The sequence below is a fragment of the Myotis yumanensis genome, unplaced genomic scaffold (assembly GCF_028538775.1).
Source record: "Myotis yumanensis isolate MYYU_CA2020_CCGP unplaced genomic scaffold, mMyoYum1.0.hap1 SCAF_7, whole genome shotgun sequence".
In the NCBI taxonomy this organism is placed as follows: Eukaryota; Metazoa; Chordata; class Mammalia; order Chiroptera; family Vespertilionidae; genus Myotis; species Myotis yumanensis.
The window spans coordinates 18,341,823-18,365,573 of NW_027223758.1; the positions used below are offsets into that span (position 1 = coordinate 18,341,823).

The following is a 23,751-nucleotide window of genomic DNA, read 5'->3' on the forward strand; positions in this document are numbered from 1 at the left end:
TTGGGTGGGGTAGTGCTTGCCAGTTGAGTGGTGCCAACTAAAATGTCTTGTATGCTTCTTTTAGTGAATATCTAGCTGTCTTTAAGAAGACTGTGTCCTCCCATGAAGTCTTTCTTCAGCGGCTTTCTTCTCACCCTGTTCTCAGTAAAGATCGCAACTTTCATGTTTTCCTGGAATACGATCAGGATGTAAGGCTTTTTTTTTTTTTTTTTGAGATTTCATTTCCATGATCCAGGAAAAATGTACAAGACTATTCTTTAAAGATATATCTCAGTGATTCCCAAAGTGGGTGCTGCAGCGATCCAGGGGGGCGGTGATGGCCACAGGTGCATTTGGGGGCGATGAGTAACTGCTATTAAAATTTAAAAAAAATTAATTTCCAGGGGCTGAGTAATATTTTTTCTGGAAAGGGGGCGGTAGGCCAAATAAGTTTGGGAACCACTGATATATCTCATGCCCGGCTGGTGTGGCTCTATGGTTGAGTGTCTATCCATGAACCAAGAGGTCACCAGTTGGATTCCCAGTTGACACGTGCCCAGATTGCAGGCTCCATCCCCAGTAGGGAGTGTGCAGGAGGTACCTGATCGATATTTCTCTCTCATTGATGTTTCTATCTCTCTGCTCCTCTCCCTCTTTCTAAAATCAGTAAAGACATATTTAAAACAAATAAGCTATAGCCTTGTTAAAAATAAAAATACTTGATACATATTGTCCAAAATTGACTTTTAGTGTTCTGAATTTCTTACCAGCACAATGGAAACCTTTAGTATATGCCACTTCCTCTCCCTGGCAGATCAATTATGTAAGACATTTTTATAAAAGGCTAAAGATTATGACCTTTTTCCCCTTCTGAAGAATAGTTTTTCTCTCTCAGTTAAATTTGGGATTATTAGAAGAAACTTAAATCACTCCAAATTTGTTTTTTTCTAGGCTACCTTTTTGTTGACAAAAGACTTGTATATTTGTTTTTTTAATGTTTCTGTTAATATGTATGAAGCAAATCCCAACTTAGAAATTTCCTCAGTGTCTTCTAACCAGTGAAGTTTAATAAACATAGAACAGAACAAATTTTACCAAAAATTTAAAAGCCACTGGGATTTGGTGCCTGGCCAGTGGATGCCTAGCTAACGTGGCTCAGTTGGTTGGAGTGTCATCCTGTACACAAAAGCAGCGGTCGCCCACCAGTGTTCCCTGAGGTCCAAAAGGTTGGCGACCGTTGCACTAAAGGATCACAGTTCAACTCCCAGTGAGGACACATATCCAGTTGAGGATTCTATCCCAGGTCAGGGTGCATGTGGGAGGCCACTGATTGATATTTCTGTCTCTCCCTCTAAAATCAATAAAAAAGGTAAGGGGGGGAAAAAACCTATCTTGTTGCCCAGATAGTTTTCAAAATATCTATTACATCATACTTTTAGAATTGTGACCTGGATTTAGGTTTAGCTATATATTCAATATCTTAGATCTGGTGGTTAAGATGGAATTTGTCTTAATGTCTTTATCTTATGCGTGTGCCTATACTAGTAAACAGTCTTATTTGGAAAGTATTTAGGACTTACCCAGAAAAATATATTTACCATAAACTTCCTTTGACATTCTCTTTCTTCAGCTAAGTGTTAGGCGGAAAAATACCAAAGAGATGTTTGGTGGCTTTTTTAAAAGTGTGGTGAAAAGTGCTGATGAAGTCCTTTTTTCGGGAGTTAAGGTAAGTGGCTTTTAGCTGTTTAAGAAAATTCCTGACTTTGCATTGATAGGTGACCTTTTATTTCTTTAGAAAAGATATTTGTGAAATGAGTTTTTCCAAAATATCCTGTTCTCTCCCTGGAGAAGGGATAAGAACCTTCTCACACTTAAGTCTTCATTTTCTTCTTCTTTTTTTTTTTTTTGTAAGGAGAGAAGTGAAATTATTTAAAAAAAGAAAATTAGCCACAAGGGCAGTTGTTCATGACGGTCTCCAGAACTACCCAGCCCATTTTGGTAGGCCCAGACACTTGACATTTTTAATTTTATTTACATGCTGGATTCCAAGGACTTGATGTGAAGAAAAGAATGTATTATATCTCACTGATAGTTTTGTTGTAGATAATACTGAGTTAAGTAAAATATTTAAAGTTAATTTCACCTGTGGCTACTAGAAAAATTTTAATGGCACATATGGCTTACACATTTATACTATTAAGTACTATTCTAGAAAATCAAATTAATATACAAGTCTCTCATTAACCTCATAGGTGTGATTTATTCCTTTATTCCCCATCCACCCTTTTAACTGTGTTACCTTAATAGCTACTATTTGGTATCTAACTTTGTCACTTGCGGGCTTGAGTAAGTAGCCTAGAATATAGGTGCTGAGTACCAGGGGCCTTGTTAGAAATTTGGAAGCTCTTTGGTGATCTCAGTGGCACAGTTTAAGGTGTGTGGGACTTAATCTGTACCTACATATTGCAGGGTGTTTAGTGTCCCTGGCTGGTGCCCACCAGATTCCAGTATTGCCTTTCAGTCTGAAAGCAACCGAATTCATCCCTCTACACACACAGTATCTAAAGCTAGGTGGTAGCAAATCACTAAGCAGAACTATTGCTCTCGCAGAATTGCTAGATCTTAGGATACCAGAGTGTTACTTGGCTTTGTTAAATGGTTCTTCAAAATGGTTCTCTGTTGACATTTCCTGCCATCACTTGACTTCTGCTGGTCTTAAGTGTGAAATGGTATTTTATCAATTTGTATTTCCCTGGTCTGTAGAGCTTAAGCTTATGCATGAGTTTATTTCCTTAATGTTTCTTCTAATTCAAAACACATATTCATATTTTTAAGTTTTGCTTCTTAAATTTTTCCCCCCTCTCCTTTTAGGAGGTAGATGACTTCTTTGAGCAAGAGAAGAATTTCCTCATTAACTATTATAATAGGATCAAGGATTCATGTGCAAAAGCTGACAAAATGACCAGATCTCATAAAAGTAAATATCATTCACCCACTAGCCACCTACATTTGCTAATGTGCCAGTTCTGTTCATATAAACAAGGCTATTCTTGTTTCTACAGATGTTGCAGATGACTATATCCACACTGCAGCCTGCCTGCATAGCTTGGCTTTAGAGGAACCCACAGTCATCAAAAAGTAAGTTTTTGTTGAAAAAGCTTTTCCCTAAATTCTCTAATCCAAAACTAGTAGGTGGTATGATTGAAACTATAGTGATTAGTGACTACATAATTTCAGTTCTCTTGAGTACAAGCTTATCAAAGGTAGATAAGATAGTTTCTAGTAGCTAAAATCTTACACACTCTCTGAACACACAGACACTTTGTAGCAGACTCAGAGGGCACTTCTGTACCAAACGTGATTATTGAGTCTGTATTACATGTCTCTACTACTTTTTGTTTTCTTTTTTTTGAAGTTTGCCTTGTATGTTCTGTTCCATATAGTTCTTGGCACTTTACTTGACAATATCTTGGAAAGAGATTTGATGGAAGTGGTCATAAGGATAATGTAATGATCCCAATCTGATCTTGAGTTTTTTTAAAATTTATATTTTTCAGTTTCTTTAGTCTGGCCATTTTTGGTGTGATACAGTATTCTATTTAACACTTGGAGTGCGGGAAACGAGTTAAGTCGGCTCGCGTGAATTGCGCGTACTCCGCGGGAGCCGTCTTAACTCGGTTCATATAGATTTGCGGTGGAGTGCGGGAAACGTGTAAACTCGGGCCGATTGTAACTGCGTATTACCAAATATTTGTTTGTTTGCCGTTCACAAAGATACCTACCTGCGTATGCGAACCGTTTCATACCCATTGGGGTAATAGGTATCATAAAAATCCCTTGTAAGTAGAGAACACTTTATGGCGCTGGTCGAGTACAATACCGTTAGGGTACCAATGTATTGTTTTCTCATTTTATAACCGATATCCCTGGATATCTCACCATGCAAAGAGAATAGTTATTGAGAAATACTTCTTGTGTCCGGACGTCTTTAGTTTTGAGTTTTGTGAATATTATTACGTGTTTAAACTAACTCTGATTTTGCGCGGGAAACCTAAATAATTGCCCGCGCCTTCTTATATTTTGGCGGGAAATTCACCCGACACCGTAGTGTTAATACCTAGGCTTAGTATAACACGTGGCAGTATTTCTGATTTGAAAGTGGAAGTCAGCTAATGGCAGAACCAAGATGAAATAGTTTATACTTAATGGCTTTGGGGCACACCTGATGGTTCATTAGAACCTGACCTTGGTTAACACAGATTTAGCATTAGATAAAAATTGGGGACACACCCTGGCCAGTGTGACTCAGATGTTTGGGGTGTCATCATGTACACCAAAAGGTGGTGGCTTCGATTCCTGGTCACAGCTAGATTGTGGGTTTGATCCCTGATAGGGGCTCCTGGGAGACAACCAATTGGATGTTTCTCAATCTCTCTCTCTCTCTCTGTCGCACGCACACACATAATATCAATAAATACTGATAATTAAAATTGGAGCACAGGTTCTTCATGGCAATATGGCTGAAGGGGGGTAGTGTACCAACAGGTTAATACCCATGATTGCGACACTATAAATGTGTTGAACTTTATAGTCATCTTCTCTACTAGAATGGGCCAAGTCTAGTGATGAAAACAATACTTTGATATGTTAATTCTAAAGCACCAAAGGCTAAGACTCCTGAATTTACCCATTCCTGTATATATTTTAGGTACCTGTTGAAGGTTGCTGAGCTGTTTGAAAAACTTAGGGTAAGGATTTTATTTTGGTTTTCATTATATATTTTATAATCTGTTGATATCTACTCTGATGATGATCTTTATTTATTCTAAAAGAAAGTAGAGAGTCGAGTCTCCTCAGATGAAGATTTAAAGCTGACAGAGCTCCTTCGATACTATATGCTCAACATAGAGGCTGCTAAGGTAAGTTCTTTACGTCTGCCTTGCCATGACTTTTAAGAGGTGTGATGTTAGAGAGGTATTCTTTTTGTTAAAAATGAAGGAAGATAGGAATTTGTCAGGATTGTTATGTAAGTGATGAGGATCTAAATAGAGATGTAAATTGAGGCAAGCTTGAGTTATCAGAAATTGAGTTTATTGAGGAATGGCAATTTGGAAAAGGCATACAACAATAGTAAGCTACATGTGAGGGTGTGGAGCGGACTTATGGGCAAGGAGGGTACAAAGAGTGGGAAGTCCATCCAGAGTTCAAGCAGTAAGTTCATGGGTGGATGGATGTTCATTGGTCAGGAGATTCTTCTGTAAATCAGGCATTTACAGGAAAGTAGCCTGTTAGTTCTTAAGTTCTGTTCTGCGGGCACATGCATGAGGTTCTTCATTTCATGTCTTTCAGTCTCGTTTTAGATTGAAATTTTCCCACAGTTATGTATCTTTTTGTGGCATTGTATCCTTACCTTGTATTACTTGAGATCAATAGCGGTTGTACTTGAGAAGACAGATACATAAATAGATTGGGGGTTACGAGTTATTTGATGCAGTGCATAACTGAAGACTTTCTGAAGGGGCTATTTCTGAGGCAGAAAAGGTTTTAGGATTTCTGAGTTTTATTGAATTGCAGTTGTCATTAAGCATTATTTATTAAAAAAGCAAGACTAATTGGGAGCAGAACGACCTTTTAGAATGAAACATGCATTCTCCACTGTCTTCTACATAGCCCTGAACAAAAATGTTTAAGTCATTTTTGTGTGAAATAATGAATCAGACATAAGATTAGATAGGGAAAATATGTAACAGAAAAATGCTGTCAGGATGTAGAAATTCATTATTTTCCCCTTAGTTTAGTTTTATTTAAATTAATTTGTCATTTGGCATGTTTCTTTAGTCTTATATTTGGATTTTTTTTTTTACACATTCTTGACTCTCTTTATATGAATTTAAGTGCTGATGATAAAAAAGTTTTTTTGCATATATACAAAGAGGGACATAATTGAATCTTAGATGTCTGTCATACATGCATACCTTTCCATTTTATTATAATTATTTTTAAATATATTTTTATTTCAGAGAGGAAGGGAGAAGGAGAGAGATAGAAAGATCAATGATGAGAGAGAATCATTGATTGGCTGCTTCCTGCATGCCCCCCAATGGGAATTGAGCCCGCAACCTAGGCATGTGCCCTTGACTGGAATCGAACCTGGGACCCTTCAGTCTGCAGGCTAATCCACTGAGCCAAACCGGCTAGGGCATAACTTCCCATTTTAGATACTAAGGTAACTTTTACTTTGCTGCAACATTGCAAAGAATATTTCAGATTAGGTCTTCAGGGTAGACTTCCAGAGGCAGGGTTCTCTGGATAGGGTTATAAGAATGTTCTAACTACCTCATTGCCCACTTTGCATTCTATCTGCATCATTTGACTCACCTTGCAGTAATTGCACATGCTCAATACACAGTGATTAATTTTCTGAAATTACTTTCCTAGAAAAAGAAATCCTTCAGTTTTCACTTTTTTTTTTCTTTTGACTCACATGAACAATTCGGAAAAAATTCTCTGTAATGCCATAAGAGTTCTTCCAAGACTGATCTTGGAATTAAAAAAATAATGGGGGGGGGGGTCATGAAGTAGACTAGATGTTGACATTTCAGGTAGTGCATTGGCACTAGAGTACTTGGGATATTTTACAATGTTTTTATCTGTTAATTTTCTTCTCAGGATCTCTTATACAGGCGTACCAAAGCCCTCATTGACTATGAGAACTCAAACAAAGCGTTGGATAAGGCCCGGTTAAAAAGCAAAGATGTCAAGTTGGCTGAGGCACACCAGCAAGAATGCTGCCAGAAATTTGAACAGCTTTCTGAATCTGCAAAAGAAGGTAGAGCAGGGCCACTCTTTACCTTTACCTTTTACTTGTAAACTAGAGGCCAATGCACGAAATTCATGCAAGAATAGGCCTTCCCCCAGCTGCTAGCACCAGCTTCCCTCTGGCACCCAGGACCCGGGCTTTCTCTTGCAGCCCCAGCTTCCAGAAGGATGTCTGGTCTAATTAGCATATTAGGCTTTTGTTATTATAGATTATTTCAACCTCACTGAGAGAAGTTGCACAAATAGTGCAAAGAACACCATACATACATCCTTTAGTTGTGGACACCTACCTGTCCACAGTTTGTTCTTTCAGTTTTCTAACTTGGCACACTTGCTCCCATGTGTGTGTTTTTATAACTGCACTAGAGGCCCAGCACACGAAATCACGCGAGTTCCAGACCTAGCGCTCTGCGGGACCCATCAGTGCACCTCCTGGTGACCGGTCTTTGAGCATTATGGCGTTTTGGCCACAGGCCAAATATAGATTGGTGCTTTTGTTTTTTTCAACCATTTGAGTTTGTGGTTAAGTTTTATGTATTATGGTCTTTTTTTCCTAAAAAAATGTTTGTGCATTTTTTATTTTATTTTTAAAAAAATACATTTTATTGATTTTTTACAGAGAGGAAGGGAGAGGGATAGAGAGTTAGAAACATCGATGAGAGAGAAACATGGATCAGCTGCCTCCTGCACACTCCCTACTGGGGATGTGCCCGCAACCAAGGTATATGCCCTTGACCGGACTCAAACCTGGGACCCTTGAGTCCGCAGGCTGATGCTCTGTCCACTGAGCCAAACCGGTTAGGGCTGTTCATTTTTTAAAAAGATAATTTGCCTTTTTGAAGACCATAGTCTCTTCTTAACAATAGAATGCTTCTTTTTGGTTGGTTTATTTTCTCGTTAGATTCCAGTTACCCATTTCCAACAGAAAACTATATAAATAATGTGCTTCTTAGGGTATGGTATCTGAGGGTATTAATTTTTATTACCTAGACATGTGTTGTTACATTTCTTCACTGTATAGTTGATATTTTTTTTTCTATGCCACTAATTACTAATTCATGGGGAGACAATTTAAGACCATGCATATATCTTATTCATCAAACTTTCCCCCTTAAAAGCTTATGTTGGTTCTTGCCTGAACCAACCTCTACCCTTGTGGTTGTATGAGATTTGGGAGGTGATTTCCCCCTCCCTCCAATTCTAGCATTCCCTTTCCAAATTAGCACTTGACATCAATTTTTTTTTTATTGCTAAATTGACATCAATTTTTAAAGTATAAGCCTGCCCTTTTTCCCTATTTCTTCTTTAGATGGACTCCTATATTCTAAAATAATTTTGAATTTTATTATACTAGCTATTTTGGTACTCATTGTTCAGCCAGCCAGTGAGAAAGTGCTTTTAAGCTGACATGCTCTTATGACATACCCCCCCATTCTTTTTTTAAAATTTTATTGATTTCATAGAAGAAGGAAGAGGGAGAGAGAGATAGAAACATGAATGATGAGAGAGAGTCATTGATTGGCTGCCTCTTGCATGTCCCCTAGTAGGGATCGAACTGTGACTTCCTGTTTTATAGGTCAATACTCTACCAATGAACCATGCTGGCTGCCCTCCCCCCACCCCCCATTCTTTTGAACAGTTAGATGTCCTATGTTAATCCTACATCTTTTCGTCTCCAGGCCTGGAAACTGCCATTTCTTTCAGAAGCCCAAGCTCTTGTTACTTAAAGAATTAGTAACAAGATTGGGTGCTAAATATGCTCATTGATTCTGGAGAATCTCTGCTTCGGGGCCCTTGTGCTGACAGCGAGGAAATAATAGGGATGTGTGCACACATCCCTATTGGCTTCTTTCTCCCCTCAAAATTCATAAATCCATGTTGATGATGTAGTTCCAGTCCATGTCCACAGGGCTTTTCTTGCCTTCCCCCATTTTTGCTTTGAGGGGAGATGGTGCACCATGTAGTCTTTTCCTTAAGGGATCTCATGCCCTATAGTTCTTAGGGGCCATGGATACATGCCAAACCAAAAAGTAAAGAATGTGTCTTTTAGAACAAACTTAATTATAGTGAGTCTATACTTGACACAACCTCAAAACATGTTCCTACCCCCCTCAAAACTCAGGTTCCTTTGAGAAATCCAAATCTCATTTTAAGAATTTGTTTTCTCAAAACTTTCCTTTCCTGTGGTTTAAAAAATCTAGGCATATTTGGAAGTGTCCTGATAGTAGCTGTCCATGAACGGTAGTACAATTCTCCTTTGTCTTGGCTCATACGTATTCAAGACTGTAATGCCTTAACTATAAGGAGCAGAACCTCTCTGTACAAAAACTGCAGATGGCATGCAGACACACAGGTGGCTGTCTTTTAAATTCTTTCAAAAGGAACCTCCTTTAAAAAAAAGTTCCATTGATTTTAGAGAGAAACAGCACTGATGGGAGAGGATCATCAAACCTCCTTATTGCCCTATTCTTCTTGCCCATTTTAGCAGCTAATTTAAATTTATAAGGAACACACTTTAAAATGACTTGAGTTAAAATCTTAGATTATTATATAGGCCAGTGATGGTGAACCTATGACATGCGTGTCAGAGGTGACACGCGAACTTTTTTTTGGTTGATTTTTCTTTGTTAAATGGCATTTAAATATATAAAACTAGAGGCCTGGTGCACAAAAATTTGTGCACTCGGGGGGGGGGGGTGAGGGGGGGGTCCCTCAGCCCGGCCTGTGCCCTCTCGCAGTCTGGGACCCCTCAGGAGATAACGACCTGCTGGCTTAGGCCTGCTCCTGGGTGGCAGAGGGCAGGCCCAATCCCTAGGTGCAGCCCCTGGTTGGGCTCAGAGCAGGGCCGATTGGGGTGTTGGGGCACCGCCCCCTGTCACACTCAAGGCAGGGTCGATGGGGAGGTTGCGGCGCCACCCCCTGTCACAGAGCAGGGCCAATCGGGGTTGGGGCGCTGCCCCCTGTCACACACAGAGCAGGGCAGATAGGGAGGTTGTGGCCCCGCCCCCTGTCACTCACAGAGCCACAGGGCGATCAGGGGGTTTGGGCGCTGCCCCCTGTCATGCTGATCCGGTGCCAGGAGGCCTCGCGGCTCCGCTGATCCCGGTGCCAGGAGGCATATTACCCTTTTACTATATAGGATAGAGGCCTGGTGCACGGGTGGGGGCTGGCTGGTTTGCCCTGAAGGGTGTCCTGGATCAGGGTGGGGGTCCCCACTGGGGTGCCTGGCCAGTCTGGGTGAGGGGCTGAGGGCTGCTTTCAGGCTGGCGATTGACTGAAGCTCCCAACCGCTCCTTTTTTTTCTCTTTTTTTAATTTTATTCTGGGCCAGCTTTAGCTCTGGCTCTAGCTCTGAGGCTTCCGCTGCTGAGCGTTCTATAATCGAAACAATGTATTAGCTTCTATATTTGTTAGAATGTTTCAAACTGCCAGCTCAGAGGCCGGCAAGTCAGGCGGGGAACGTTGGAGCCCGCAGTCACTGGAGCAAGCAAGCCTTATGTTCACTTCCAGCTGCCTGGCTGCCGGCCGCCATCTTGGCTGACAGTTAATTTGCCTAAGGATATGCTGATTAGCCAATGGGAAGGGTAGCGGTTGTACGCTGATTACCATGTTTCTCTTTTATTAGTGTAGATAAATATCAAAAATATAAATCTTTGTTTTACTATGGTTGCAAATATCAAAAAATTTCTGTATGTGACACAGCACCAGAGTTAAGTTAGGGTTTTTCAAAATGCTGACACGCCGAGCTCAAAAGGTTCGCCGTCACTGATAGAGGCCAAAGTTTAGCGGCTCTGAGAGTTTTCGAGAAGGGGATTAAAGAAAAAAAGTTTTTAAATGGTGCCAATTGAGGCCTGTCCTTATTGCCTAAGGTTGTTTCTGTGTTACAGATTTTATCCTCTTTATTCAAATTACTAGTGGCCTGGTGCACGAGGGGTTCCCTCAGCTCAGTCTGCACCCTCTCCAATTACACCCTGTGGGATTGGGCCAAAATGGCGGTCGTACAGCCCTCTCGCAATCTGGGACCACTGGCTTCTAACCACTCACCTGCCTGATTGCCCCTAACTGCCTCTGCCTGCCTGCCTGGTCACCCCTAACTGCCCTCCCCTGCTGCCTGATCTCGACTGTCCTCCCCTGCCATCCTGGTTGCCCCCAACGGCCCCCCCTGCTGGCCTGATAGCCCCTAATGGCCTCTGCCTTGTCCCCTACCACCATGGCTTTGTCTGGAAGGAAGTTGGATGTCTGGAAGATGGCAGGTAGACCCGGTCTAATTAGCATATTACCCTTTTAGTATTGTAGGTAGATTATATAGGATAGGATTGCTTAAAAAGGGGGAAAGCCTTTAAAACCCTCAGCCCCCACTACCTTCGCAGTTTACCCAGATTTGGTTCTGATTGGTTGGTTTCTATGCCAGTCGGCATCTCCAGGCATATCAACGGGCCTGATCAGAGAGGCGGGGCTGATTAGCAGCCCCAGCAGAGGCCTCAGAAAGAGGCTGTGTGGCTGCTGGCCAGGCCTCGAGAGAAAGAGAGGCAAGGGCTGATCAACAGCTGCCACAGAGGCCTCTCTTTAGGCCTCTCTCTGGGCCTGATGCGCAGCCCCTCGGCAGGCAGTGCTGGGTCGCAGCAACCGAAGCAGCGCAGTCAGTGCTGGGTCACCACAGCAACCCAGCACTGACTACAGAACTGACTTCCAGTTGGTCGAGCCTTTCGTCGTTTTGGATGTTACGGACCCTGGATTTTTATGTATTAGGATAAGCCTGGGTGTATGATATTTAAAAGTACCATATTACAGACCATTCAGAGATGAACGGGTCTTAACTTTGGTCCCAGTTCTTTGTAAGATTTGTGGCTGAATGGATTTGAGTTAGTTGAATGAGCATACAGAAACAATGGTGTGGGGAGACAGAAGGGTTAGTGTGTAGAGTCTTGGTCCTGGGGAGCTTATCTTGACATCTGGGAAGACCCATTTAGCCAAGATGTGTCTATTAACACATCAGTATAAAAATTGTGTGTATGAGTTTTTAGTTTTTAATGTGGCTGCTTGCATTATATTTCCGTTGGACAGTGCTGTAAAGACATGGTACGAGAGGATAAATTTGCTCCTAAGTACCCTACCGCACCAATTTGAGCAGGGAAGGGTTTTCAGAATTAAAAAAAAAATGTCCTTACACCCTAACTGGTTTGGCTCAGTGGATAGAGCATCGGCCTGCGGACTCAAGGGTCCCAGGTTCAATTCTGGTCAAGGGCATGTACCTTGGTTGCAGGCACATCCCCATTGGGGAGTGTGCAAGAGGCAGCTGATCGATGTTTCTCTCTCATCGATGTTTCTAACTCTCTATCCCTCTCCCTTCCTACTCTGTAAAAAATCAGTAAAATATATTTTTAAAAATGTCCTTAAAAAAGCCGTTGGTTCAAGTATGTGTGGCTCAACACCTCCCAACCCTCTGTCTACAAACTTTGGTTAAGGACAGAGCTGCTCATCTCAGAGATTCTCCAATAGTCCTCTGAATTTTGATTCTTCAGTGATTGAGTGGTGTTGCTTATTTAAAGGTAATGGCAAGCATAATACAGTGTCCATAGAATGGGATGTGTACTAATTGCAGAGATAATAGAAATGTGAGAAAATATGGCAGTGCTTCAAAGCTTTGGAGATCATTTATTTGTAAGAATGATATTTGGAAGTTAAAGATGAAAATTGTTAGCTTTTTTTGAAACTTTCTCTTTTGTAGAACTAAGCAATTTCAAACGAAAAAGAGTGGCAGCATTTAGAAAGAATTTAATTGAAATGTCTGAACTGGAAATAAAGCATGCTAGGGTAAGTATTCAGATTAAGCCAACAACTTTTTCGGTTTTTTTTGTTGTTGTTTGTTTGTTTTTAATTATTTTCCAGTTATCCCAATATCATTAAGCAGGTGGGGTTTGCTTTGTGGCTTTAATCCCCTGTAGTGTAGGTGGGAGCCAGTTGTTACAGTATGTTTATTCTACTGCAAAACAAATTCATAATGTCTTGGTGAAACACTGCTTTTGAAAAGAGCATTCTTGATGGTGGCTACCCTGCCTCCTTCTCAAAGTTCTGTGGACCACACTTTGAAGAATCTGTTCTAATAATTTGTGAACACACCTATCATACCATTTTACAGCTCTTAATTATCTGGAGTTTTCATGGAAAACAATTTTTAAAATAGTCATCTAGTTTTGCTAAATGTCTTCTGATACTCCTTTTTGGTTTAGAAAGGAAGAAAAATATATATTGATATCTAGCTTAATTTGCACAGAAAAGTTGGAGAACAAAGGTTTTCAATGGTGGGTGCACATTAGACTTTACTAGGGAATTTTAAAGACTTTTTGCTGCTCAGGCCCATTCACTCAGAACTTCTGGGTATGGTTTTCTTGGGAGGTTCCGGGGTACAGCTGAGATTGGCCCCCCAAAAGTGCTGTCTGGTCCAGGGCCCCCTGTGTCAGCCCTTGGGGCAGTAGGGAATTGGAGGAGGGAACTGTCACTAGCCATCAGCATTGGTTAAAGCAAGAAGACTTTAAAATTCGACCCATAACTAATTTTTAGCAACGTTTAAAAAAATATATATATTTATTTATTTAAAAGTATTTTTTAAAAATATTTTTATTGATTTTAGAGAACAAGGGAGAGGGAGAGATAGAAGCATCAATGATGAGGGAGAATCATTGATCGGCTGCCCCCTGCATGCCCCCTAGTGGGGATCGAGCCCGCAACCCAGGCATGTGCTCTTGGCCACAATCAAATCTGGGACCCTTCAGTCCACAGGCCTATGCTCTATCCACTGAGCCAAACCGGCTAGGGCTGCAACTTTTTATCTAGTCTTCTCAAGGCCTTTATCTTCAAAGAACAACTTATTTATGTAGTAGTTAGGTTAATTCACTTAAGCAGAATTAGCATGACTGCGTTTGGTGCAAACCTGGGGCTGGGATGGTGGAAGTGCTGGAACTGCATCCACTAGCTCTTTAGCTGTGATCAATCCCAGACCTCTAAGGGAGAGGATCTTAACAACATGAAATCGGGCGAGAAGGACTGTAGACTAATTCATTTGTGATTTTTTAATTTTTTAAAAAATTGATTTTAGAGAGAGGAAGGGACAGAAAAATTGATGTGAGAAAAATATCGATCATTTACCTCCCACATGCACCCCAACTGGGAATTGAGCCCAGCACCTTTTGGTGTATAGGACGATGCTCCAACCGACTGAGCCACACCAGCCAGGGCTGATTAAGTTGTGATTTAATGAAGTAAAACACCAACCAAGTTTGACTGGCTTTAAATCTTGTGAAAACCTAGGTCGGTGGGTTTGAGTTTAATTCTTACAGACGTGTAGGAAGTCTTGGATTCGATTGGCTCATTGGTCTACCTTGACTTGTTTTTCTTCCAGAACAATGTCTCCCTCTTGCAGAGCTGCATTGACTTGTTCAAGAACAACTGATCTGCCTTTTCTCTGAATGAAGGATATGAATGTGAAAGCCAGCATCACTTGCACTTAAATCATTACCACAGAAGATTTATTACCTTTGACTTTACTTTAAAATTATGTTAATAAACATTTTGATTTCTAAAAATCTTAACACTTTAACCATGTTGGTTTAAAAATATTTCTGTTACATGCTCCTTCAACATAACTGATCTTTTCTTTACGCAGTTAATAACTCAAAATGGGCAGAATCTAAAAGTGGGTTCTCTAATTTGTCTTTACTTATGAAGAAAGGGTGCAGGAAATATGTGCCTTCTGGAAACAAGTATAAGCAATTGCCTGGCACATGTAGTCTCACTATTTCATGTGCCCTTGTCCCTACAAACCAGTTATTTTAGGGTAGGTGCCAGTTACAACAAATAATTCAGCTATACTTGTCCTAGGTAACAAACATTCCATTCTTTAATTAGGTAACTTTCCCCCTTACTCACTTCTTTAGTAGTCATGTTTGTGCTATAACCAGCAAGAATGCCTCATTTATCTTTCTGTACCCTTTGCAGCACCATTTTTGTAGTTGGGATATAAATATTTGAGAGAAATATCTTAAGGGTATAAAAATCAATTTGGTTTGCTTTAGAAAAAGGCCAGATCATCTTGTTACGAAAGATGTGGGCGGTGGATGTTTGTGTTTGGACATTTTATAAAGTGTATAATAAAATAACAAACTATGATATATGGAGTGTTTTTGTGGAAAATAAAGCCCAAGATTGCAGTTGCAGCTCAGTCTTGGCAGTGATGAGGGGCTTCCGTGTCTGTCTAGTCCTCATGGCCTCCGTTCTAATCTTAATATCAACAGTTCTGAAGACTTAATGTGTCAGAAGGTCCCCAGATCTGGGTTTGCCTGCTTTTGGTTTGCAGTTTTGACAGGCTGTATATGATGCTGTGTCCTCAAAAAGGATATGCCTGGCTCATTGGTGGTGAATGAGCCCTAAAGGTGGTGCTTTCCAGGTTTTCTCTGAAGTTTATTTTTTTGTTAATCCTCACCTTAGGGCATTTTCCAATTGATTTTTAAAGAGAGTGGGCAGGAGAGAGAGAGAAACATTGATGTGAGAAAGACACCAATTGGTTGCCTCCCACATGTGCCCTGACCAAAGCTGGGGATAGAGCCTGCAACTGAGGTATGTGCCCTTGACTGGAATCTATCCACTGAGCCAAATGGGCTAGGGCTCCTGGAGTTTTACCTCTTATCTATTACTATTGGAAAGATACTTTGAGACAGTGTAAAAAATACCCACCCACCACTTTTAGCCTCTATTCTTGACTTTAATCAGTTGTAACTGGTTTGTAGGGTTTCAAAACATTGCTAGTTGAATACCACAGGTAGCATTTTTTTTCCCTAATGGTAAACTGCTTTGAAATCTTAACCTCCCCAGCCAGTTACACGTAGCTGAAATTTACTGAATGAGCTATACAGTAGCTCCTACTTTATTTACATATTTTTGGAAGCATGGTGCTGGAAATGAGTGGATTTAAATGGTGGTCTGGGTTCCTAACATTTCCGTCTTGCTTACCTGTCTCCCCCGCCCCCATACTATCTATAGTTGCACGAACATTACGTATGGTTGGGCTGGGTAACTAGGTGGGCTGCAACTGGTCCAAGGAGCTCTGACTATTGGACCACCTTGCCTCAAGGCCTGACCGGCTTTGTTGCACCTTGTTCTAGATGTGCTGTGTTCTGAGTCCTGGCTCTGCTTACTGCGTGGTCTAAAAAGGCACCCCCTCTGAGTCAATTGCATCTGTAAGCTGCCACAATATTTCAGGTGTCCTTCAAATTATTTTAAGTAACTAGGTCTGAAGGTCATTCATGAAATTTCATGTGGCTCTTGGTGAGGGAGGGATGTTTGTAGACCTTTTCCTACTCATGCCAGTTAACAGCGATGTATATAGCCCTGTACTCTCTTCCTGAGAAACCATCAGAGGGGAGGCAGTGGGGGAGTAGAAGCTGTGTTGTTCTACATGCCACCGAGCCTGTGGGGATTGTGGGGGGAAGATAAAAGGAAGGCAGCTTCCCTGTGGGCTTCAGCAGGAGGAAAGCCAAGCTGCTGGGCAACTTCGCAAGAGTGCAGGTGGGCTTGGGTAGAGCATTTTGAAATGTTTTCTCTAAAGCCAGTCGGTGAATATGGGCCATCTCAGAACGATATGGGAACTTTTGTAGGGGTGTCTGTTTTAAACCTTAGAGTGCAGTTAAGTGGATTGCTTTGAGAGACTTGACAGCTCTCTCAGGAAAGGTGCATTGTAGCACAGAACCACAGTTCTTAGGTAAGGCATTTTACCTAAAGGAAGTTAAGGGATGCAGATCAGCAAGGGAAGGCCACCTCTGATCTGTAAAGCTTTGGTGGAAAGTGAAGGTTAGTGGTGGCAGCCATGCAGTGAGCCAGCATTTGCCTTGCCTGCCTTTGAGGTTGTGAGGTTTGAGATAATGCCTACAGCTCTCTTGAGTTGTGATTTCCATTTGGGAGCTATTTCTAGCAGACAAGTGCTTTGCACCATCAGCCTTCCACCTATAGGTGGCAGAGGCACCAAGGGCAGCTACAGGCACTCAGCTTCTGGAGCCTCTTCAGGAACAACTGAGGGGGTAAGCCTGGCATTCTTGCAGGGTTGCTCAAACGATCATCTCGTAACAGAAATGTCCTGGGATCTAAGATTCCAAGTTTTTTTTTCTGGATGGTGTCTTCCCATTCCAGCAGCGCTCTCCAGGATTCATGAGGGCCTCCGATGCTTGGTGACCCAAGATAACCTGTGTTGCTGAGGCTGCGCCTTCTGTTCTGGGAACTTAACCTTTTCTGGCACTTAAATAGCTAGCTGCAAGGTCCTGGGGGTTCAGACCAGGGCCATGCAGCATGCCTGGAAGGAATGTGGGCAGAGCAAAGATTCCTCATTGTCATTTGGTTTGTTGTTATTCAAGGACATTTTAAAAAATCTTTATTTCTGACTCTAAAAGCAGTACATTTAAGGAATTGAAACAATGCCGATTTATAAACTAGAAAGTAAAAGTCCTACCACATTCCATAAAAATCAGTTATTAGAAAACTTTTAAAGGGAAAAAATAAAAATCAGTTATTGTTTCTTTTTCCTATCCTTAGGTATAGTGTATTTTATAGAAAACTTCAGGATGCCAGAGTTGGGGGTGGTATCAATTTCTGGAGGTTCTTAGTTCTTGAGTGTCTCTCCTGGAATGGTCTCCATGATCCAGGGGCTCGAACACTTCTGCACCTCGTTCTTCCACCGCCCATCCCACTGGAAAGGGCAGAAGACTGGAGGGAGGCGGGAGGCCCTCCCAGCCTTGTCTTCCCTTCAGCAAATCTGGCCACCTGCAAAGGTTTCATTAGTTTGAATGACTTACATAGTTCTTTTAGGAGGATTTTATTTACAATATACAAATTAAATCTATTACCAGATTGTAGGTACAAAATAGCCATTTACATGCAATAAACTAACATTTCAAGAAAAAAAGATTTTAAACATATTACCAAAACACTACTAACATAGTATACCACAAAAGTTGTGGGAAATAATAAAAATCTGCAAATAACCGGTTTACTTCTAAAATATTTTTCCCCTCTGGCTCTTTTTGTCCCATCAGTTTATGTTCTTTACATTCCACAAATGAGTGAGGTCGTGTGATACTTCTCTTTCTCTGACTCATTTAACAATGCTCTCCCGCTCCATCCATGCTGTTTCGAATGGTAAGAGTTCCTTTTTTTTTTTTACAGCAGCATAGTATTCCATTGTGCAGATGTACCACAGCATTTTTATTTATTTATTTATTTTTTAAGCAAATCTTTTTTTTTTAATATATTTTATTGATTTTTTACAGAGAGGAAGGAGGAGAGATAGAGAGTCAGAAACATCCATCAGCTGCCTCCTGCACATCTCCTGCTGGGGATGTGCCCGCAACCCAGGTACATGCCCCCGACCGGAATCGAACCCGGGACCCTTCAGTCTGCAGGCCGACGCTCTATCCACTGAGCCAAACCGGTTTCGGCAAGCATTTTTATTTCTGATGGTTGCCTTTCAGCTCTAGCCCACAAGCATTAATTCGTCTGGTACAACTCAGCTAACGGGGAGTTTGGGGTTCAGGGTGTAGGATTTCCACTGAACCTTGCTGCAAAGGTTACACAGTGGAAGTCTCGCCAGCTGCTTATGTTTCAAGAACTGTTTATTACTGGCCTTATTTTTTAACTGCCACATTGTAGATCCTTTCCTGTCATTTTGGTGTAGTTTGGAGATGGAATGGAGATCATATGTCTGTTCTTTGCCATGTTGCCTCCAAACTGCAAAGCACAGGAGGGGACTATTCATGCCTCAAAGATCAAACTAAGACAAGGCAAGATTTGGGAACAGAAAGTAAAAACTGCTGCTGGGGTATGAGGCTAGTACTAATTACTCTGGATTTGGGCCTGATACTCATGGTAATTTGGGGCCTAGTTGATGGAAGTTCCAACTCCCCGTTGCCTTGTCCTGCCAGAGTAAGTTTTCTGCAAAGCTGTTGAGCTGTTGAAACTTCAAGCTAGAATCAGCCTTTGAGATTCCAGTTGGCTCCAGCTGCGGCCCAGGCCTCTCTGCTCGTGTTTTTATTTTATTTTATTTTTTAATGCTTTGATTTTTTAAAAAATGTTTTTATTGATTTTTAGAAAGAAAGGAGGGAGAGGGAGAGTTAAAAACATTGATCAAAGAGAAAACATTGATTGGCTGCTCCTGCATGCCATACTCCTTATTCTGGGGACTGAGCCCACAACCCAGGCATGTGCCGACTCAGAATCAAACCTTTGACCTCTTGGTGCATGGGATGATGCTCAACCAACAGCCACACCAGCCAGGTTCCTTGGAATTGATTGCATCATGAGCCCGCAGTTGAGCTAGGAGGTAGTGTGGGGAGGCAGGCAGCCTGCCCCGGCATGTATTTGGGGGCAGAAAAAGTGGCAGAATGAAGGGTACAGAAAAAGGACCCTTGGGATGAGAAGAGGAGGAGCCAGTGAGCAAATAGGTGATGCAGGAAGCCCCACTCCCTTCTGTGAAGCTGACCTGGGCCTGCTCAGCAAACGCCCTGTCCCAGAAGAAATCCCAACTGGGTGTTCAAGAGGGAAACAGTCTGATGGGAAGGCAGAGGCCTGGGGCTGAGCCCCCTGGGCTTTGGGAGGGGCGCTCTGTCTCCCAGGAGACACCGTCTGCAGGGCCTCTTACCATAGCTCATCAGGCTAATGAGAGCTCTGGCCTCGCCCACTCCACCTCTGTAATTTGCTCACTGCCTTTCCCCTCTCATTTTATTGCCACCTCAGCAGTTTCCCAAGACCTGGGGGTGTTGGGGTCCAACCCCAACGGGTCCAGGGGTCCCCAAAGGTGTGGACGGAGTCGGCGAAGAAGGAATGACATGGAGACAGCCTTCAGTTGATCAGCAGCCTAGCCAGGATCTCCAGCCAAGTTCTGGTCAGGATCTCCAGCGAAGTTCTGGTTAGGATCTCCAGCCAAGTTCTGGAGTCAGGTTCTGTTCAAGTTCTCCAGCCAGGTTCTGTGTCCATGTTCTCTCGCTAAGTTCTGTCTCTAGGTTCTGTCTCTAGGTTCTCCAGCCAAGTCCTGTCTCTAGGTTCTGTGTCTAGGTTCTGTGTCTAGGTTCTGTCTCTCTAGGTTCTGTGTCCTTGTCTTGTTACATCTGTATTTATACCAGTTGATTTTAATCCTGTCAATTTCTATTCCAAAGGTTAGGGCGTTTCTTATCTCCATTCCAGGGAGTAAAGATTATGTAGCTTAAGCCTGATTGTTTGTAGTTAAAGTGATTAACTACCCGCCTGGCACTTAGTTAAGGGGTTTTATTCCCTCCCTAACTTCAGGGAAAAATCCCTACCTGGGGAAACAACCTTTCTTGGAGAGGTGACCTTGGTTAAAACACATAGCGCCAAGAAGGAGAGCAAACATATTAAGAACAGTATGCCATATACGCCAGGTCCCTTGAAACATATGCTGTGCAGATGTTTCTTCTCAGCAGCGACTGTGTCAAGCAGCAAGGATGGACCGGCTCCCGGCATGGGGGCTCATTTTCAGTGGAAGTCCCCGCCCTGGGTTAATGAAAGGGGCTGCTTTCCTGCAGCTAGCCAGCTCTCCTGGGGGTGGGGTGGGAGAACAGCTTCTTTGCAGAGCCCCACAAGGGGTGGGAAAATCTGTTGGCAAATGTTTTAGAGTAGGAGGTAAACCCTTCTTTTCACCAAGTGCCACTCGGTACTTTTTCAGACACTTTTAGAAACTTCACAGTAAAGAGGCAGAGGACAGACCACAAGAGGAGGAGCGGGCAGGACACCTGGGTGCCCAATGTCCAGCTCGAGGTGGCAGCCTCTCTGGTGTCACTGCCTTGTGTGGAGTTAATGTCTGTTCAAGTTCCTCTAGCCTTGTTTCCCCATGGACTGTGGCTACTGTAGGAAAGGCCCGTGTTTTGGAATCATCCAGGCCTTACAGGCGCTGGTTCCTATCTCAGTCCATGGACAGATTCCTGAAGCTCATACATTCCTATATTTGTAGAGTTGGGCGGGGGAGGGTACCCTAAACACAAAAGGAGGGTGTAGTTGTTGATGCTTTTGCCTCCCTGCACCTAAGAGGCATTTGGAATAGCAGTCCCACCTAAGATGAGAACGGTTCAGACTGCTTCTAGGGGCTGTGAGGACCAAGGGAAGCAGTCTATGCAAAGCCTTCATGCTCACCACAGAGTAAGTCCTCAATAAAGTGTCATGTCATTGGTCCCTGCCTCTCTCTGGGCTGTGCACACTGTAGACTTAATGTTTGTTCCATTGGTTTGGAGCCTTTTACCTAAGGGCTAATTCTAGGAGTTCCATCTCTGCCAAAGAGTTCATATCTCAGGTGTCTACAGGGTGATAGGTTGTGGCTTTATATGGCAGGCAGGCAGGCAGGCTGATCCTGCAGCAGCCTGGACCTTGCTCCCCCTGAACCTGGAGCTGTCCTCCAAAAGACCGCATTTGCACAGATGCCTTTGCCGCAGCCCTTAGCCAGGTGGGCTGGGAAATTCAGTGCCCAGCCTAAAAGTGAGTCAACAACACAAGTCCTCTCACTCAGAGCCACTCTTTGATCTCTGTCCCTTGTAGATTCCTTGGTTTACACAATGCTTTATCAGTTGTCCCTAGGGCCCTGGCCACTAAGGCCACCTGCCGCTCCTTCCCAAACACACACACACACACACACACACACACACACACACACACACTGACCCTACCCCAGGACCTGCCTCTGGCCCAGGGCATGTGTGCCTGTAGGGGCCACTGCCAGCCCAGGAATACTCTCAGGTAGTGCCCAGCAAGGGACAGGAGCTGGAGGGATGAATAGAGGTGGGTTACACACAGCCTGTTTAATGACCCCATTTCACTCCCACACCCCCTGCTCCCGCTTCTTGGGGCCACCTCCCAAATAAAACCCTATGCACAAATCCTCAAATTGGTTCGCTCTTGGAGGAGCTTTGACTAAGGCAAACATTATTGAGCAGTCAGCAGTGGACTCCAGAGACTTGCACTGTGTTTTTTCTCCCAAATTATCAAAAATCTCCCCAGCGTCCCTGGAAGGGAGGGAGGGCAGCAGGGAGGTGGAGGTGCAGATGGGAGCACCTTTTTGCCCACACCCTGAGTCTCCCGATTCCCTATGCAAGTCACAGCCTCTGACTTCTCATCTGAAAAATAGGGGTGGGAGTATCCCCACTGGTGGGTCCAGGGAAAGGAGGATTCAGTAGATAAGTGTGAAAGTCCCTTTTACACTTTAAAGGGATTATTCAAATGTAAGGACCACCAGGATTCAGGGGAGTGAGGGCCCAGAGCAAGGCAGGCAGATGGTGGGATGCCTGGAATGAATCTACCAAGTGGTGGTCCATGACCAGCTGGCCAGGGATCACTAGGGTGTGAAACGAACTCATTTATTCATTCCACAAACGGCTAAACCCCTCTAGGTGCCAGGCACCGGGGAAAGCAGTAAACAGAATGGGCAGTCCTTGCTCTCATGGAGCTTATTCTGTGGGACAAGAGAGACAATAAACAAATTAGTAGATACATAAAGAGGTAAGGTGAAGAATGCTTTGGGGAGATGTATATCACAAGAGCAAATGGGAGTGGAGGTGTTATTTTTATATAGACCATCCAGGGATGGCCTGACGGAGCAGAGACCTGGGAGCAGTGAGGGAAAAAGGCATATGGATGTTTGGGGGAAGAGGGTTCCAGGCTGAGGAAAGAGTGAGGACAAAGATCGTGAGGTAGGAACATTTTAGTGTGTGTATTAGTTACATAACAAATTACCAACACTTAGTAGGTTAAAATATCAGTTATTTATTTAAAAATATTTTTATTGATTTCAGAGAGGAAGGGAGAGTGAGAGTGAAATAGAAACATCAATGATGATCGGCTGCCTCCTGCATTCCCCACACTGGGGATCGAGCCTGGAACCTGGACATATGCCCTGACCAGAAATTGAACCATGACTTCCTCCTGGTTCATAGGTCAACGTTCAACCACCGAGCCATGCCAAATAGGCATCAGCTATTTATTTATTTATTTTTTCTTATTTTATTTTTAAAAAATATATCTTTTTATTGATTTCGGAGAGGGAGGGAGAGGGAGAGGAAGAGAGAGATAGAAACATAAATGATGAGAGAGAATCATTGATTGGCTGCCTTCTGCATGCCCCACACTGGGGATAGAGCCCAAAACTCAGACATGTGCCCTGATGGGGAATTGAACTGTGACCTCCAGGTTCATAGGTCGATGCTCAACCACTAAGCCACGCCTGCCGGGCCAGCTGTTTATTTTTAATGGCTGGGCCCAGCTGAGCAGTTCTGGTAGCTGGGCTCACTCAATTGTCTGAGGTCAACTGCCAGGTTGTCTGGGGCTGGTGGCTTAGAATGGCCTCAACTGGAATTGTTGTTCCATGTGATCACTCATCCCCCAGCAGGCTAGACCAGGATGATGCGTATGGTGGCCGGGCAAGCATCCAAGGGACAAGGGAATCTGCAGGTCCACGCTGGGCACACCATCACATCTGCCACATTCTATTAGCCAAAACACCTTACAAGGCCGGCCTAGGTTCCATCTTTTTTTTTTTTTTTAAGCTAATAAACCCTATTTTTATTTTATATTTTATTTTTTAATCCTCACCTAAGGATATTTTTCCATTGATTTTTAGAGAGAGCGGAAGAGAAAGGGAAAGACAGCGAGAAATATCAATGTGAGAGAAACACATTGGTTGATTGCCTCCTGCACGAGCCCTGACCAGGGACTGGGCCAGGGAGGAGCCTGCAACTGAGGTACATTCCCTGGATCGGATCGGAATCAAACCCAGGACACCTCAGTCCGCAGGCCGACACTCTATCCACTGAGCCAAATCAGCTAGGGCTCGACTCCATCTTTTGATGGGAGGAGCTGCAAAGACTGCAGCCACTTTTGCAACTTTCTATAATCTCCCATGTTGCAGGTGAGAAAC

The 23,751-nt window shown here is 43.0% G+C and overlaps 1 protein-coding gene across 2 annotated transcripts in view; it reads left to right on the plus strand.

The window, feature by feature from the left end:
- SNX5 (sorting nexin 5) overlaps positions 1 to 14,394 on the plus strand; it is a 28,309-nt gene extending 13,915 nt beyond the window's left edge. Inside the window, exons 5-13 of one of the 2 annotated variants that reach the window (XM_070419870.1) lie at positions 65 to 188; positions 1,610 to 1,705; positions 2,851 to 2,956; positions 3,042 to 3,117; positions 4,688 to 4,727; positions 4,812 to 4,898; positions 6,649 to 6,808; positions 12,526 to 12,611; positions 14,197 to 14,394. In XM_070419870.1, coding sequence (XP_070275971.1) covers positions 65 to 188; positions 1,610 to 1,705; positions 2,851 to 2,956; positions 3,042 to 3,117; positions 4,688 to 4,727; positions 4,812 to 4,898; positions 6,649 to 6,808; positions 12,526 to 12,611; positions 14,197 to 14,247 — 826 coding nt within the window. In that variant the 3' untranslated portion in view covers positions 14,248 to 14,394. The remainder of the gene's footprint in view (positions 1 to 64; positions 189 to 1,609; positions 1,706 to 2,850; positions 2,957 to 3,041; positions 3,118 to 4,687; positions 4,728 to 4,811; positions 4,899 to 6,648; positions 6,809 to 12,525; positions 12,612 to 14,196) is intronic. The other variant, XM_070419871.1, reaches the window with a different exon arrangement.
- The last annotated feature ends 9,357 nt before the right edge of the window (positions 14,395 to 23,751 follow it).